Genomic DNA, 18,159 nt, shown 5'->3' with positions numbered 1-18,159 from the left:
AATAATAGTAATGTGGCATTCGGTCAGTGAGTTCGTCAGTTTTGTGGAACAAACAGGTGTGAATCAGGTGTCCCCCATTTAAGGGGGTGTTCACAATAATAGTAGCATCTGCTGTTGACGCTACAAACTCAAAACTATTATGTTCAAACTGCTTTTTTAGCAATCCTGTGAATCACTAATCTAGCATTTAGTTGTATAACCACAGTTTTTCATGATTTCTTCACATCAGAGTGATGCTGAAAAACTAATTCATGCATTTATTTCCTCTAGGCTGGACTATTGTAATTCATTATTATCAGGTTGTCCTAAAAGTTCCCTAAAAAGCCTTCAGTTAATTCAAAATGCTGCAGCTAGAGTACTGACGGGGACTAGAAGGAGAGAGCATATCTCACCCATATTGGCCTCTCTTCATTGGCTTCCTGTTAATTCTAGAATAGAATTTAAAATTCTTCTTCTTACTTATAAGGTCCCATCTTATCTTAGGGACCTCGTAGTACCATATCACCCCAATAGAGCGCTTCACTCTCAGACTGCAGGCTTACTTGTAGTTCCTAGGGTTTGTAAGAGTAGAATGGGAGGCAGAGCCTTCAGCTTTCAGGCTCCTCTCCTGTGGAACCAGCTCCCAATTCAGATCAGGGAGACAGACACCCTCTCTACTTTTAAGATTAGGCTTAAAACTTTCCTTTTTGCTAAAGCTTATAGTTAGGGCTGGATCAGGTGACCCTGAACCATCCCTTAGTTATGCTGCTATAGACGTAGACTGCTGGGGGGTTCCCATGATGCACTGAGTGTTTCTTTCTCTTTTTGCTCTGTATGCACCACTCTGCATTTAATCATTAGTGATCGATCTCTGCTCCCCTCCACAGCATGTCTTTTTCCTGGTTCTCTCCCTCAGCCCCAACCAGTCCCAGCAGAAGACTGCCCCTCCCTGAGCCTGGTTCTGATGGAGGTTTCTTCCTGTTAAAAGGGAGTTTTTTCTTCCCACTGTAGCCAAGTGCTTGCTCACAGGGGGTCGTTTTGACCGTTGGGGTTTTACATAATTATTGTATGGCCTTGCCTTACAATATAAAGCGCCTTGGGGCAACTGTTTGTTGTGATTTGGCGCTATATAAAAAAATTGATTGATTGATTGATTGATCTGCGAGGCATTAATTTTGTTGGTTTGGAACCAAGATTTTGCTTGTTTACTAGTGTGCTTGGGGTCATTGTCTTGTTGAAACACCCATTTCAAGGGCATGTCCTCTTCAGCATAAGGCAGCATGACCTCTTCAAGTATTTTGACATATCCAAACTGATCCATGATACCTGGTATGCGATATATAGGCCCAACACCATAGTAGGAGAAACATGCCCATATCATGATGCTTGCACCACCATGCTTCACTGTCTTCACTGTGAACTGTGGCTTGAATTCAGAGTTTGGGGGACATCTTACAAACTGTCTGCGGCCCTTGGACCCAAAAAGAACAATTTTACTCTCGTCAGTCCAAAAAATATTCCTCCATTTTTCTTTAGGCCAGTTGATGTATTCTTTGCCAAATTTTAACCTCTTCTGCACGTCTTTTATTTAACAGAGGGACTTTGCAGGGGATTCTTGCAAATAAATTAGCTTCACACAGGCATCTTCTAACTGTCACAGCACTTACAGGTAACTCCAGACTGTCTTTGATCATCCTGGAGCTGATTCTTCTGTCCATTTTGATGGTTGTTTTCCGTTTTCTTCCACACATCTGTTTTTTTTTGTGTGTGTCCATTTTAAAGCATTGGAGATCATTGTAGATGAACAGCCTATAATTTTTTCGCACCTGCGTATAGTTTTCCCCTCTCCAATCAACTTTTTAATCATATTACGCTGTTCTTCTGAACAATGTCCTGAACGTCCCATTTTCCTCAGGCTTTCAAAGAGAAAAGCATGTTCAACAGGTGCTGACTTCATCCTTAAATAGGGGACACCTGATTCATACCTGTTTGTTCCACAAAATTGACGAACTCACTGACTGAATGCCACGCTACTATTATTGTGAATACCCCTTTTCTACTTTTTTTTTACTAATAGCCCAATTTCATAGCCTTAAGAGTGTGCATATCATGAATGCTTGGTCGTGTCAGATTTGTGAGAATCTACTGAATCTACTGGTACCTTGTTTCCCATGTAACAATAAGAAATATACTCAAAACCTGGATTAATATTTTTAGTCACATAGCACTACTATTATTTTGAACACTACTGTACGCCAGGTTTTTGTGCGTAAGCACACTTTGTACATGAGGCCCCAGGACACTAAAGAAACTTGGACCTTCATTCTCTTGCAAAGGTATTGACATTTCCAGATAACTTTGTCCAGGGACCTCTTCCCAAACATATCTTGATTTCAAAGGCCAAGGACCCAGAGACAGGAACGTCATGGCCGAGATCAGAGAATCTCTGTACAAGTTTGACGCCATCAAAAGTGTATCTGTATATGGTGTAAGCATTAAATTTGTATAGACATCAAAAATCACAGAGATCAGAGGATCTCTGTACAAGTCTGATTCACTGTATACAGATACACTTCTGATGACTGAATCCATCAAATCATTGAGAACATCTTGTTCATGATCCAGGGCAATCACAGACTGTGATATTGTGCTGGAAACATTGCAAGAAAACTCTGCACAAGATTTCAGATCAGGTTTTTGCTGATCTCTGGTGCAGTTGCCTTCCGCTGCCACATGATAGCAATCTGCCATCGCTGCGCCTGACCAAATTTATTTTTAACACCAACACACTCATGAGCATACAAATTAAAACAATAATAATCAGTATTTACATGGTGTGGGCATTGAATGAGAAAATGACAACAGCGCTGACTGCAACTAGAAATGAGAATTGCAATGTGCTTTGGGATAGTTAGCACTGGGTGGAACATAAGGGTCCGAAAATTTATATTCCTTCTTTTTAAGTGTCAGCGTAAATGTGGTTAATACCTTGTGGATGTGTATAATCAGGCCTTCGTTTGTGTATTTAGGTGTGTAAATATGACTATGTGGAGGTGCGCAGTGGATTGTCATCTGACTCAAAGCTTCACGGTAAATACTGTGGCACAGAGGTTCCTGAAGTTATCACGTCTCAATACAACAACATGAGGATTGAGTTCAAGTCTGACAATACCGTCTCTAAGAAAGGCTTCAAGGCTCACTTTTTCTCAGGTGAGTTATATTCTTTACAAAGGCTTAACATTTTGTGATCTTATATTATTCCTGACAAAGCAGTGCCTGAGATATGACGGAATGACCAGTGGAAGAGCTCATGAATGTCTGTTCACAAATTAGAGAGAATTAAAAACGAATTTAAATGTAAGCTGTGTGTAGGCCTCTGGTGACCTAAATGTAAGTACATACCCAGATTCTAGTGTGGAGTAGATAAGACTTTACAACTCCTACTGAATGCAATGCCAAACCATCTCCGGTTACTTCCCCAGGAAAAGACAGTACTTATTTACGGCAGTGTGGACTGGGACAAGCAGATTAAGTGTCTTGTCCAAGGACACAGACAGGTGGTGTCACTGGGACTCAAACCCAGGTCTACCAAAATTTTAACTACCTGCTCTACAACCGAAATGTGACTATTGGGAAGAAATTGAGCACAGTGGAGAAGAACATCATTATTCTGGAGTGCTTTACACAATTTTATATTATTGTACCTTTATAGACATGTTTGGGTGAATATACCCATGACACATGGTGAAATTTTATTTTAGTAGGGCTATGCCACAGTCAATGAGTTCAGTGATTATGTGAGTGATTCAGTATAAACTACAAGGTCTTCAGAGAAATAGCCAATATAAAAAAAAATGTGCTAAAGTTACATGAACATTTTTACATAATCTTCCAATGTTGCTGTGTTTCCTACTAGGATGCTTGAAATTTCGACATCCTTGAATACAGTGTTTGCTTTGGAGTGGTGGTCATGCATATAATGCTATCGCCCCCTTTTGACTAATCAAATGAGAGGTTCCATTTGGTTAAAATATTGAATTCTTCAGGCCATATTAGCATTGCCCTCAGAGCTGAGAGATTATTAGACTCACTATTAGACTCACTGCCAGTCACTCGTATACCTTTAGATTGCAACCACTAGAGGGTGCTGTGATCTACCAGAAGTGGTGGCACGGTTCTTGCTTGACAGTAGCTCCAACAAAAGCTGTAAACATTTCAGTAGTTTTGTTTTAAACTGTATGATACTTGGTGAAGTCTTGCTTCAGCCAAAATATTTTTCTTCTCAAACATCTCCATGCTTGTGTGACAGCAAGGTTGCAATGATGATGATGTTGGAGCATTCAGCCAATCAGCGCCTGATGTTCAGGTTAAGAAATCATTGCTGTCACTGTGGAGTTACAAAAAGAAGCTAAACAACTGAGAGCTGCTGTTTTGTGAAAAGTTTTTCCAAAGAATCATTTTTCATCTTTTTTTTTTAATTGAAGGTTTGTAATGAAAATATGTTTTTCTTAGAAGAGGCAGAGCCCTATTGCCCTCTAGTGGCTCACCCTGGTATATGTTCACCTAAATTTCCATTTTGTTCACTTTTCTTCTTTATTTGCATGTCTGTGCATAGGCTGTTTATTTCCTGTATGTGTCCTGTGTTTGTCATGCTGCATCTCCAAGGACGTCCATAAGGCGTCCCTACACCATCCTGCACCCTATCCTATCTCCCTCAGACTGGCTGGTCCTGTGTCTTGTTCGTTTGTTTATTTTTGAGTCCTGTCGGGACATAAGACCCGCTCGTGGCCGCATCAACAGCAAGCTGGCAATCCCACAAAAGGTCAGAGGTAATGTGACCTCCAACTGGCATGCCTGATTGTTCTGGTCTACTGTATGACACGAGGGAATGGACAGATCCTGTACTAATTGTGTGGATCAGTACTTGCTTCATCCATCTGTGGAGGGAATTTTGTTCTGTGGCCTGATTCCTTATCTCACCCCCTGCACTCAGCTACATGGTAACCTTCACCGTATGGTGTTTTTGCAATTTACATTTCAGAAATGAATGCACCATTGGTAGACACACATTATAATAATAGCCATAGTTATTTGCAGATCTGGAGTTTTAATTACACAGAATGCTAAAAATGCAGAACTCTTACTCATTTTATAATTTATGATTGTTAGATGGAGCTGCTGTAAAATTTTAGTAGTTAGTAGTAGCAGTAGTCAAACAGTACCTAGATGATCTACTACCTCCATAGTGTACCAATGGAGCCTCGCAACCAATGAAGAGCTTCTCAAGAAAATTCAAAGAGGATAGGGGACATATGTGAAAACAAGACCGCTCAACAAAAATATAAATGCAACACTTTTGGTTTTGCTCCCATTTTGTATGAGATGGACTCAAAGATCTAAAACTTTTTCCACATACACAATATCACCATTTCTCTCAAATATTGTTCACAAACCAGTCTAAATCTGTGATAGTGAGCACTTCTCCTTTGCTGAGATAATCCATCCCACCTCACAGGTGTGCCATACCAAGATGCTGATTAGACACCATGATTACTGCACAGGTGTGCCTTAGACTGCCCACAATAAAAGGCCACTCTGAAAGGTGCAGTTTTATCACACAGCACAATGCCACAGATGTCGCAAGATTTGAGGGAGCGTGCAATTGGCATGCTGACAGCAGGAATGTCAACCAGAGCTGTTGCTCGTGTATTGAATGTTCATTTCTCTACCATAAGCCGTCTCCAAAGTCGTTTCAGAGAATTTGGCAGTACATCCAACCAGCCTCACAACTGCAGACCACGTGTAACCACACCAGCCCAGGACCTCCACATCCAGCATGTTCACCTCCAAGATCGTCTGAGACCAGCCACTCGGACAGCTGCTGAAACAATCGGTTTGCATAACCAAAGAATTTCTGCACAAACTGTCAGAAACCGTCTCAGGGAAGCTCATCTGCATGCTCACCGTCCTCATCGGGGTCTCGACCTGACTCCAGTTCGTCGTCGTAACCGACTTGAGTGGGCAAATGCTCACATTCGCTGGCGTTTGGCACGTTGGAGAGGTGTTCTCTTCACGGATGATGCGAAGGAGATGTGTTGCACTGCATGAGGCAAATGGTGGTCACACCAGATACTGACTGGTATCCCCCCCCCCCCCCCCAATAAAACAAAACTGCACCTTTCAGAGTGGCCTTTTATTGTGGGCAGTCTAAGGCACACCTGTGCACTAATCATGGTGTCTAATCAGCATCTTGATATGGCACACCTGTGAGGTGGGATGGATTATTTCAGCAAAGGAGAAGTGCTCACTATCACAGATTTAGACTGGTTTGTGAACAATATTTGAGGGAAATGGTGATATTGTGTATGTGGAAAAAGTTTTAGATCTTTGAGTTCATCTCATACAAAATTGGAGCAAAACCAACAGTGTTGCGTTTATATTTTTGTTGAGTATATATAACAAATATACATTAAGTATTCTGAACCATTGCAAAATACAGATTTGCACGGTACACATGGGTAGATGGTATTGGCGTACTAATCTAAATTGTGAATGTACTACATTCTCTTTTGGTGAGAGAGACTGTCTTCCTCGCCACTGAGGTATTGTCACGACTACAATGATGACTGAGATTCAGGGATTGCCTTTAAAAACTCATCACGATATATTCTTGAATCAATTTTTATTTTTGTTATATCACACTTGACTATGGAATCTGGGAAAAGTTACGATCCCTACGTTCCTGCTCGACAACAAATATTCCTCACTTTTTGCAGGGATCGATTTGTTGAATGTCATCCGTCGCCTGGATGATAAGATCTATGGTTCCCGTTTTCTGCTCTTCTAACATTTAACTCAAACAGAAATTGCACAACTGCTGATCTTAAAAGGGCAGCTTCATTTGGGCATTTGGAGACTGCTTCCTGATAAGGTTGTCTGAGTTGAAGTACCTGCAGAGCACAGTGTGGTCAGGTGGTTGGTTGTAATGGATTTCCTCTCATCCTCCCACATGTACCTGTGTGTGTGAGCGTGGACACGGTGTGCCTGACCTGAAGACAGCTACGATGACCATTGTGCAGCATCAACCGTAAAGCTTCTTAGCCACTGATAGGGTGAGACTGAGCCCTCAATAGCACCGTAATACCACGGCAGACATGCACTGTGACAGAGAGAGAGAGAGAGAGAGATGCTCAGACAGCCAGGCAGACAGAGTGCAGAGGTGGATTTAGTGTTTCATTAAAAGCAGATCTGGTTTGATTCACAAGCTTGAGTGTTGAAGTGAGACTCGATGTCTCATGTAATCAGATGTCTCTTCATTAAACATTAGTCTCCTGCTTGTGATGACATGTAAACAGCACACTGCTTCCCTCCTTCAGCTTCATATCCACGCTTCCATGGTTTGAAGCCTCAGTGCAGCAAAGTCCAGCAGGATGGCTAAAATCTATTAATGGTGGTATGCACTGATAAAAAGCCTAAAAGATTTTTCCGCCCTGGCGTAGGGTTTGTACAGAAATGCGAAGCTGGGTGTACAGTAGTGCAGTGTTGTGTAGATTTATGTATAGTAGTGGAGTGTTGTGTAGACTTGCTTGTAAGTGCGTACTTTCAGCGTCCAGTGCTCTTAGCCAAAAACATTAAACATGTTTAATTTTTGCGTCCGCCTCATGTACCCCTCAGCATACTGCAGCGTAGGAGAGCAAAAACCTGGCATAGAGCTGCATAATTCGGCGTAATCGGTACGCAACTTTACTTTGGGCCTGGTGTAAAAGGGGCTTTAAAAGTGAAATTATTTAAACTGTACATTAGCACAGTTATGGACAGGCATGGTGGCCAAGCAGTTAGTGCACTTGTTTCCAGAGCAGAAGGTTCCCCAGTTTAAGACCACCTCCGCGCATTCTCCATGTCATGTGGAGTTGCATCAAGAAGGGCATCCAGTGTAAAACATCTGCAAAAACAACATGCAAATCCATCTTGGATCTTGGATCCATCTTGATGAAGTTGAAGGAATTGATTATGTTATCAATCTCGCAGAAAAATTATCAGCTGTCAAGAGCTTGGTGAGATTACCTCCACAGTTACTGTGAGGTCATATATTGGTCATAATTTTTAATACCTGCATCTACGCCATTATGAAACCCACCACCCAGTACGCAAAAAAAATTGCATTAGTAAAGCACCAGAACTAAGATTAGTTTGTTAGATCTAGTTTGTTTTGTAACTCCAGTCACACCAGTCTTGCCCATGCCCTCTCTTCATCACTTCATCTCTTTATGGTGAAACCTATAAGTAATGTCACAAATCATTTGAAAAGTATATATCATCTATATTATGGTAAATGGTTAAGTTGCTAAATCCTAAACCTTGAACAGTCCAGCATATATGACTATGGAATACAAATCAATTCAATTTTCTTTTTAGTATATATAGCGCCAAATCACAACAAAACTGCCTCAAGGTGCTTCACACAAGTAAGGTCTGACCTTACCAACCCCTAGAGTAAGCACATAGGCTAAAGGGGTTAGGAAACACTCCCTCTGAAGATATTGAGGAAGAAACCTTAAGCAGACCAGACTCAAAGGGGTGACCCACTGCTTTGGCCATTCTAACAATTACAAGGTTTTGCAAAGTTTTACAAAGCTGAAGAAACAGAAAATATAAAATAAAAAAAAAGTAATAATATAAAGAAGATGAGAAGTCCACACAGGAGTCAGCACCCCAGGCAGGGTCGTTCACGCCGTCAGTGGGCTGTCCCCACTGAATTAATGGAATTATTAATAATCAGCCAATACACTGATTACACTGAGGTGGGAATTTTTACATTTACAACCGTCAACAACAGCATTTTTACACTGCAGTCTCATTAAAGCCTTTTATTGTGTTTTTTAAATTTTATTTAATATCTTGTTATTATTTATTACATTATTTATTTCTTTGGTAACACCTGTGGCCTCTCTTACCATCAGTGGTGGAAGAAAAGTTAGTACCCAGATTTTTAATGAAGTAAAAGCCCTAATACCAAACTAGAAATAGTCAGATGCAAGTAAAAGTCTTGCATTGAAAAAAAATAATTATGTAAAAGTACAAAATTATTAGTATCAAAACATATTACAGAACCAAAAGTAAAAGTCGTCATTCTGCAGACTGGCTCACTTCAGAATTAGAATGGGCACTCAGTGAGCATAACATCAGCCTCGTACATCTTTGACACCATGCCATAATGTGTGGTTGTGTCCAGCCAAGATATTTGAGCAGTTCTGTCCAAATCTGTACCACAAAGCCGACTTGATCTTACTCGCTGCCCAATCAGATACACACCATGTCCAACATCATATATAGTATGAATGTGGTTGAAATCTGTTATGGAAAAAACCTAATGTGGTAATTATTGGGCCATCTGGGGCCTCATGTACAAAGAGTGCGTGCACACAAAAACCTGGCATACGCCCGTCTCCACATCCACGTGCATATGTATCAAGTGACATGAGCGTGGAAATGTGCGTTGCATGAAACAAAAATCCTGGCTGGCATACATACGTTTCTACAGTTATTGTGCCACCGCCGACATGTCCAGGTGAGGCAGGGAGCCATTAATGTGAAAACAAGAAGTCATCAGAGTGATGTGCACATCAGAGACGCACTGATGAACATTTAACACACCCACGTGTTTGCAATTATATGTGTGGATATAAAAACACGTGCAAAATGGCACTAACAGCGGCTGCTTTAGCATCAGAGGACCTTGCAAATTGTGCAATCTGACGTGAGCATGTATTCAGGGAATGCAAGGATTTACTTCCAAATGAGGATAACTGGCTCATAAAGCAGTGTCGATTACCAAGGCCACTGTTACTGGAGATGCGCACAGAACTGTGGCCGGCCCAGAGCGCAATAAGATGTGGGCCCAGGGGTTGTCTGTGTGCACACAGGTGCTAACCACGCTGGCGTCCAGGGCATCAGCATGAGCTGGCTGATCAGTCAGAGTGTGCCAGTCAACCTTGCTCCGAGCTACCAGCTGTGTGGAACGCAATCATTTGACTGTCATTCAGGTACATTCCAACATTAAGCACATTTTGCAGCAGAGCGGTTTCCTGAATGTAATCAGAGCTATTAACTGCACACATTTGCTGTAAAGGCGCCATCACATGATGAATTTATTTCTCTTAATAGGAAACATTTTCTTTCCATCAGTGTTCAAATCATATGTGATGTGCAAATGTGCATCAGGCAGGTATAAACTGTGCCTGCGTGTCTCCACGTCATTTCCAGTCATCTATAGTATAATTTCTTTCCTGTGTTCATGTTGTCTGATGTGACGTTGTGGGGAATCACTGCTCAAAGGGCCTATTTACATGAAATTGTATATTTAAATATGGCATGGCCAGGGAGTTTGGTTTCACGCTCAATTCCATGTTCAGTGGGACGTACAACCGAACGTGCATGAATTCATACCTACGCACACTTTCATACATCTGAATATATTTGTGCTTACGCCAGATTCAGGGTTTTGGCGTACGTCAACTTTAGTAGAAAGTCCACACAAGTCTTTGTACATGAGGCCCCTGGACCTTCTTCAGCCTGTGTTGTGGGCATCAGACATGTTTGGTGCCAAAGTCAGTGTCTTTCATTAGCATGAAGGTCGGTTTGCAGAATTAAACTCAACTCAGTCTCAGTGTGATGCGAGACTTCAAGGAGAAAAGCTTTTGTTGGAGTTTCCATTCAGCTGGTTTTGACATCATTCTGAAAGAGACATTATAGATTTGGCTCGACTGATCTGAAAACAGGTGCTTGATAGGTTGTAAAACAGCGGTCTGTATCAGACCACAGAGCAACCATAACGTTGACCCTCAAGCTGTTTTATAGGCCAGCACCAGGAATGAGCCTGGAATGCTCTAATTGCCTGAATTCTTCTTGATGTCTGTTTTTAAATGATTTTTTGGGGGGCCATCTTCCAGATGGCTGTGACACAGTGCACAGCGTGGCACAAGTGTCATTGTGAGTTTCCAACTGATGCACTTGTCATTTTCATGCTCACCGCCCATGTTCTTTAAATACCAATGTTCAGATGTAATATTGGTGGATTACTATCATGAGGCAGTAAAAAATCATTGCACTATAGACCACCAAAACCTGGTCTAAAGTTGACTGTAGAGTTTTGTTTTGTTTGTTTGTTTGTTTTGTGGGTTTTTTGCTATAGAGTACAGTTTTATGTTGTTGTTTCTTGTAGAAAATCACTGAGGGAGCATTCAGAAGGGCTTCATCACAGCGGTTTCTGTGGGGAAAAAGTTTGCACATAGGAAATGTTTCTATGATAACAATAAACAGCGACCAACTATCTTATAAATATATGGTGGTAAAAAGTACTCACCCTCAGTAAGAACCAAGTGTCTGTCGAACAGTCTTTCAATCTGAATTGAAAATGACTCTTGAATTCCAATTCAGTTCTTGAATTTCAATGGAATTTTGAACTGACGGAGTAAACAGGATACAGAGTTTCAAGTCTAAAATTTTAAATTTTGCACAGCTCTACTGGTATCATAGAGTTGTTTGTTTGTTTGTTTGTTTTGCACCATTGTGATAAGCTTTGAGTGACAAATCAGCAACAATAAACCTCAACTCCTGGTTGCCTGAAAAGGCGCTGCAGTGACACCACAGTATCTTTCAGAAAATTTCAGGGATTTTCAACATAAAAGTGCCCTGTGTGGCCGCACCAACATAAAATAAAATAAAATAAAATGAAAACTGAGGACTGTTATGAAAAATGATGCCAGGTTTGGCGATTTTTCTGGAGGTGACTGCATGCTGCTGCATATGCCCTGTTATCATTTAGAGCAATTAAAAAAAGATGCTGGTGTGCAGGAAAAAAAAAAAAAGCTATGTGGACATGTGGCCAAAATGTTCTTTGACCATCTTGTTAAACTGTAACTCTCACCCCTGGATTAAGCTAAGCTGACAGTAGACTGATGCACTGTGTGTTGCAGGCTTTGTCCTGGACATTTTTGTGGTGAAAGGCCACTGGATAGTTATTTTTCTTTGCCAGTTGTCACTTTCCTTTATTTGTTCTGCACCATTTGTCTTCACTGACCTTACCTTCCGCCTTTGATTTCCTTCTGGTCATCATGTTGTGTTTGTTTCTCCACTTCTGCTCTGTTTCTCCCGTCCTTTCCCGTCTTGTCTTGTCCTTTTATTTTTTTTGGAAAACCCCATCTGAAAGTTCTCAGCCTTCCTCTCGGCTGCTTAACTTCCTTCTCTGTGACTTTCACCTTTCTCCGTTCCTTCACATGTGACTGATGTGTTGCATGTGCATGTCCTCTCTTGCAGACAAGGATGAGTGCAACAAGGACAACGGCGGCTGCCAGCACGAGTGTGTCAACACTGTGGGTTCGTACATGTGTCAGTGCCGTCACGGCTTTGTGCTGCACGAGAACAAACATGACTGTAAGGAAGGTGGGTTTTACCGACGCATACACTGGAAAAAAATATATGCACACACACAAACACACACACATTAATAAAAACACACATCATCCATCCTATGGGCTTGAGTCTGTAAACCTATACCACTGCTTCTGTTTGAGAAATTTGATTTGAGATTAGTTTATTTAATTAAATCATCACTTAAACAGAACTGTTTCAGCAGCATGAGGGCCTCACTGAGTAGTACATAATTTTTAACTTCTTTCTGCTCCTGTCCACTTTGAGTGGCCACAGCAGGTGTGGCATGGATCGACATATTGATTTGGCACAGGCTTTTGTGCCAGATCGCTAAAGAGAACAAACCTAACATGCACATTTTAATGGTGGGAGGAAGCACACGCAGAGAGAACTGCACTACTGAAAATTGGAGGGTTTGAACCCAAAACTACCTTGCTGTGAGGTGACAGTGCTAACTGTGGCACCACCACGCTACTGTGGTAGCACATTATGTCAAGCTGAGTCAATGAAAATATTAGAAATGATATGGAGGACGGTGACTGAAATCTGTCCAGAAAGATCCAAAAGTTTATGACGTTTTTACAAATTTAGCAACAGTCATGAGTGGGGTAAATATGTTGTCATGTCATTCTTATCTATTCCAGAGCAGGCTCAACATTTTCACTAGTAATGTCCTGTTTACCTGGCTCCACCTTGAACGGTAACAGTTCAAGACGACACCTAATATTTTCCACAAGTTTTGTGGAAATTACTTCTAGTAACACTCCCAAATTTGTAATTCTGAAATCTTCTTATAGAGTATATTGGCGCCCACAACTTGTATCTAGATCTTCCTCAAGATTTCTTGGACTTGATATCAAGTTCTGTGGAAACAGCATTTATAGCCATCCATTCATTAGTGTATAATTACCTGCAACAACGAACTGATGTGTTTTCATGAGCTTAAAATGAACCCTTCATATCTGTGTGGAAGTGGGCCCCCTCACGGAGGCCGCCATGTTGCACTACCATGCTGATAAAATTGCTCAAAAGAGACATACTTACTCCGTCTTTTGCACTTTGGTCAAAAGACTGCAGTAAAAGAAAAGGAATATATTACTGTGTACTGGTTGCTAGTGCAAGCAAATGTTTGAGAACCTTAATTTTTTATTTTTTTTTGGTTAGTGCACTTGGTTTCAGTGCAGAAGGTTCCCGGTTTAAACCCCACCTTTGCCACATTTCTCCAATTAATGTGGAGTTGCGTCAGGAAGGGCATCCGGCGTAAAACCTGTGCCAATTCAACATGCAAATCCACCTCAGATTTGCTGTGACGACCCCGAGTGTAAACCAAGGGAGCTGCTGAAGGGACTTACTTTTTATGCATGTTCCTTATCACAAGAGAAGACAAAGAAGCATGAATTACCGGCTGCCAAAGAAGCAGAAACGTGAAGGGAAACAAAACCATAACTGGCTATGGCTTGCTGCAATCTGCAACTTCACAACTAGATGACACTAAATCATACACAGTGTAGCTTTAATAACTTAAGTCATCAAACTAATGAAACAAATGTGGATAACAATATAGCATTTGAGGCAGAGCAGTTTTGCAAATACAAAATATCTACAATGTAATTAATCTAACATTTGCATATGCATGAAAAATGATTTAGCTAAATAGACCAAAAATCACATTTTTCAGTCTGTCATCCAAGCTGTGTTCAGTGTAACGTTTCTTTGCTTGTCTGTAGGAGAAAGACAATTATTTCATATTGACAGAAAATATTATTTCTATTTGTACAGCCTCATTTACATACATCCCCCTCAGAACTGTTGAATTATACCGTCCTCCGCTCTTTGATGTTGACCTTTTGAGTGCGTACACATACCACATCAGTGCACCCCTCAATGAAACCTTCCTGAGTCGCTCGTAAAACGACTCGTGTTTCAAACATCTGGAAACTTGAAAGTTGTGTTTATGTGTGTGCATTACTAAGCCTGACCCAGTAACCTCATGCATATCCAAACTCTCATCACAACAGATTCTGTGTGTATTTATGTACAAATGTGCATGTGAGCATGATGCAGACAGACATTTGTTTTGGACGTGTGCTGTAACTTGATGCATGAATATAAACTTTACTTTAGTCGCCTGGCAAAACAGTGTCTAAATACCTTTACAGAACAACCTGTAGGTTTTACATTAACATTATCAAGGAAATATATAGAGAGAGAGAGAGAGAGAGAGAGAGAGAGAGAGAGAGAGAGAGAGAGAGAGAGAGAGAGAGAGAGAGAGAGAGAATCCTGCAGCATTTTTGTTTTCTAAATTAACACTATCAAGCTGTTATTAAACTAATTATTTCTGTAGAATTTAAATATAGTTGTTACTTATTGTACATTGAATTCTGATTGAATTGAATTTGAAGATGAAGATTTTGTTGTGCTGCTCCCATTTTGCTCAGAACCACCACACACTGAAAAAAAAAAAAAAAGATACTTTGGATCAACTTAAACAAATTGATGTAATTTGTTACAGCTAATTTTTTTTTAGTTTCTCACAATGTATATTTATGATTTTGTAAAGTGATTCCAGCAGATTTAAACTGGAAACCACAATTTTCCATTAGACCAATGTAAATAAGTACTTTGAATGAAGTGCACTGTGTTTCACTTTTTTCAGTGCAGGAGGTTTAACATCCACTACAATATAAAGTATTGCACTTATCGTAGCTGATGTTATTTCAATAACATATATGAACTGAATTTGACAGTTTCTACTAACATTTTTAAAATATTGTTAGAATTTGATTAATTTAAAGAAAATATTTGGTTTCCAAAGGGGGTTTGGCAGAAAAAAAAAAATAATCAGAAAACTGAAATTATCAGAAATTCTCACTTACAGAGTAACCACTCAGGCGTGTAAATACAATACTGTGTTTAAACCTTTTTGTTGGTGACATGTTGTTAACATGTATACCACTGTATTCTGTGCAAATGGATTTTATTTTCCTTCATTTGTTTGACGCTGTGTTGATAGTTGACCACATAGTGCAGCTGTGTGAAGGCCAGTCGGTGTGCTGTTGCCGGGTGTTTGTGCACACAAATGAATTCATGTGGAATTTACACTGAACTTGTGATCAGGATGTGCTTCTTTGAAATCTTTTCCCTCTCTTGGTTCTCTCATTTCTCGCCTTCCTGTTCCTTATACATTTCCTCTGACCTTTTTCCTGTGCAGCCATGATTTTAACTTCCTGCCTGTTGTGCGTGTGTGCGTGTGCGTATGTGTGTGTCCAGCTGAGTGTGAGCATAAGATCCATAGCCCCAGTGGAACCCTGAGCAGCCCGAACTGGCCGGATAAGTATCCCAGCCGTAAGGAGTGCACGTGGGACATCACCGCCACGCCGGGACACAGAGTCAAGATAGTAAGTGTGCATGTGATCAAACATACTGCACATGTTTCTGCCACTGTGCAGCGCACTTTTTCTTTTTGGACCTTCCCCCCCAGCTGCTGTTCTTTCACTTGTTCTGCTTATGAAACCCAAATGTGAATGGAAAAGAAAGAAATGCACACGTGTGTGCTCATGCGTTAGAATGAAGCCTTGGGCAAACAGCCATCTGTGTCCCTGTGTCTGTGTGTGTGTGTGTGTGTGTGTGTGTGTGTGTGTGTGTGTGTGTGTGTGTGTGTGTGTGTGTGTGTGTGTGTGTGTGTGTGTGTGTGTGGTCATACAGATCACACACGTGTGTGTGTGGGTGTTTATGTGTTCTCAGCGATTGCCTTCTTCGCTGTTTCAGAGCATGATTGTGTGTATACATTAACAGTTCTAAGGTCAAACTTGAGTTCCACCACAGTTTGAACAAAGACGTTTCCTCGAGTGTCTCAGGTGAGTGAGGTTTCCCAGGATTCCAAATGTCTCAGGAAAGAAGATATCTTGGCATGTGCATTTGGGATTAAAGGCAATTTAGGATGGAAAAATTCTGAATCTGATTAGCACAGCCCGTTTGAAGAGAGAAGGATGAGCTCAGCGGCGACAGTATGTTACCTCAGGCACATCGGGCCCAAACCTTCACCACAGTACAACACAAGAGTCACTGCTGGTTTCCAACTTATGCCATTGTTATTGTCACTGCACGCACCCACTTTGTTTAAGTACCCAGTTTATTGTGCTCATGTGTGCACCCACGGGTGTATTTGATTTAAAGTGCTAGCTTGCAATATTCAGGAACACCATACCGTCTTCTTGTACATACAAGGAGCTCATTACTGCATCATACTACAGTAAAATTGACATGAACAAAAGTTAAATATGAAATAAAGGTAAAACCTAATGGAAAACGTTTTGCTCAGCACAGAGGAGGGAGGGTTGAAGAGGAGTGGCTGAGGGGAAAACTTTGAATATGTTCTGAAGTATGGTGCAAGTGTGACATCTTGTGGAAGAAAAATCATTCATAGGACCTTTAAACACAGAAAGCTTTAAAGAAAACCATTACATGAGTGTCCTGAAAAATCCAGCAACCAGAGAAGGCAGCATCAGTTCAGTGCACCTGGTTAAGATGCTGCCATTGACACTTTTAGCTGCATTTGTATTATTATTATTATTATTATTATTATTATTCAAATATCAGTTGCATTGATTGGTCTGCAATTAATACTTGTAATTAGTTAACTTTTAAAAATCAGCTACTTTGGGCTATAAACAACTTTGAGGAAGCAGAAAGAATTAAGCTATATTGTGTGTAGGTTTTTTTCTAACAAGCAGTGTTTTTCCATCAAACTGTACATTACTGTGCACATAAAAAAAGAGTAAAACATTGTGGAAAATCCTTAAGAAATTGAAAACTTCATTTAGAAATACAATAATAATAGCACTTTCCCATGAAGCCACAGAGGTATAGTGCACTTTCGCCCCCTGGTGGAATGCAGTCTGTTATTTCCACTTTACGTGTGTTCAACAGAAATTATGACCTCTGCTTTGCTTTTATTTACTTCTGAAACATATTTTATGTGATCATCAGCACAATCATGTTGTTTCCCAAATATCTTGTGAATGAGTGAGTGAGTGATTCAGCTGTGCATCAGTCTGTTGCCCTTTGCTGAGCATCCTGATTTTGTCCTCCAGGTGAGCTGAGGTCACTGCAGGTTCTCATCAGTCATCACACATCATTCTTCCTCTTTTTTTTGTAATCTGTTTCTACTGATTATGTAACCCAAACCATTATGTCATCAGCTGCATCGGCATGTTGACCTTTTGCACATTTAATGTTTGCATGTACAATATCATGTAAAATACCCCCAGACAAATTAACCACGGTGTGCATGTGTGTGTGTGTTCTGCATGTGTGTTGCATTTGTTATTCAGGATGCTGTCTGCATCCACAGTGGTGATTGATTGATATAATTGAATAGATTCTAAGTTCTACAATTTTGATTAAATCCAACATATTTCAACTGTTGCTTTTATTAACATTTACTTAATTTTTTGGTTAGGTTTAGTTAATGTATTCAATACTTATTAATCAAATTTGAAGAACTTAAAATCTATTCAATTTATTGTGTGTCACTTTGTTGCCACAATTTTTTTGAGTAAACATTGGTCAACTTTTTTACAGTATACACTGATCATAGTGATGAACGTCATGGTAATTTTGGGCTTTTAATGAAGTTGTTGAACTGTTCTTTTTTGAGGGTGGAATGATCATACAGTGTACATCGTTAATGATTTTTAAAAAGCAAGAATTGGGTGCACAAATGTGAATTTATTTTAGATCTTCTCTCAT

At 40.4% G+C, this 18,159-nt stretch overlaps 1 protein-coding gene across 3 annotated transcripts in view; it reads left to right on the top strand.

The window, feature by feature from the left end:
- tll1 (tolloid-like 1) overlaps positions 1 to 18,159 on the top strand; it is a 127,429-nt gene that overhangs the window by 102,872 nt on the left and 6,398 nt on the right. The window contains exons 16-19 of one of the 3 annotated variants that reach the window (XM_034188877.1): positions 3,009 to 3,189; positions 4,698 to 4,808; positions 12,295 to 12,420; positions 15,679 to 15,806. In XM_034188877.1, the coding sequence (XP_034044768.1) occupies positions 3,009 to 3,189; positions 4,698 to 4,808; positions 12,295 to 12,420; positions 15,679 to 15,806 (546 nt within the window). The remainder of the gene's footprint in view (positions 1 to 3,008; positions 3,190 to 4,697; positions 4,809 to 12,294; positions 12,421 to 15,678; positions 15,807 to 18,159) is intronic. The other 2 variants (XM_034188876.1, XM_034188875.1) reach the window with 2 other exon arrangements.

This window comes from Thalassophryne amazonica, chromosome 15 (genome assembly GCF_902500255.1).
Source record: "Thalassophryne amazonica chromosome 15, fThaAma1.1, whole genome shotgun sequence".
NCBI classification, from domain to species: domain Eukaryota; kingdom Metazoa; phylum Chordata; class Actinopteri; order Batrachoidiformes; family Batrachoididae; genus Thalassophryne; species Thalassophryne amazonica.
Note: the sequence above shows the minus strand (reverse complement) of the source record. Positions and strands in the feature narration are given on the sequence as shown.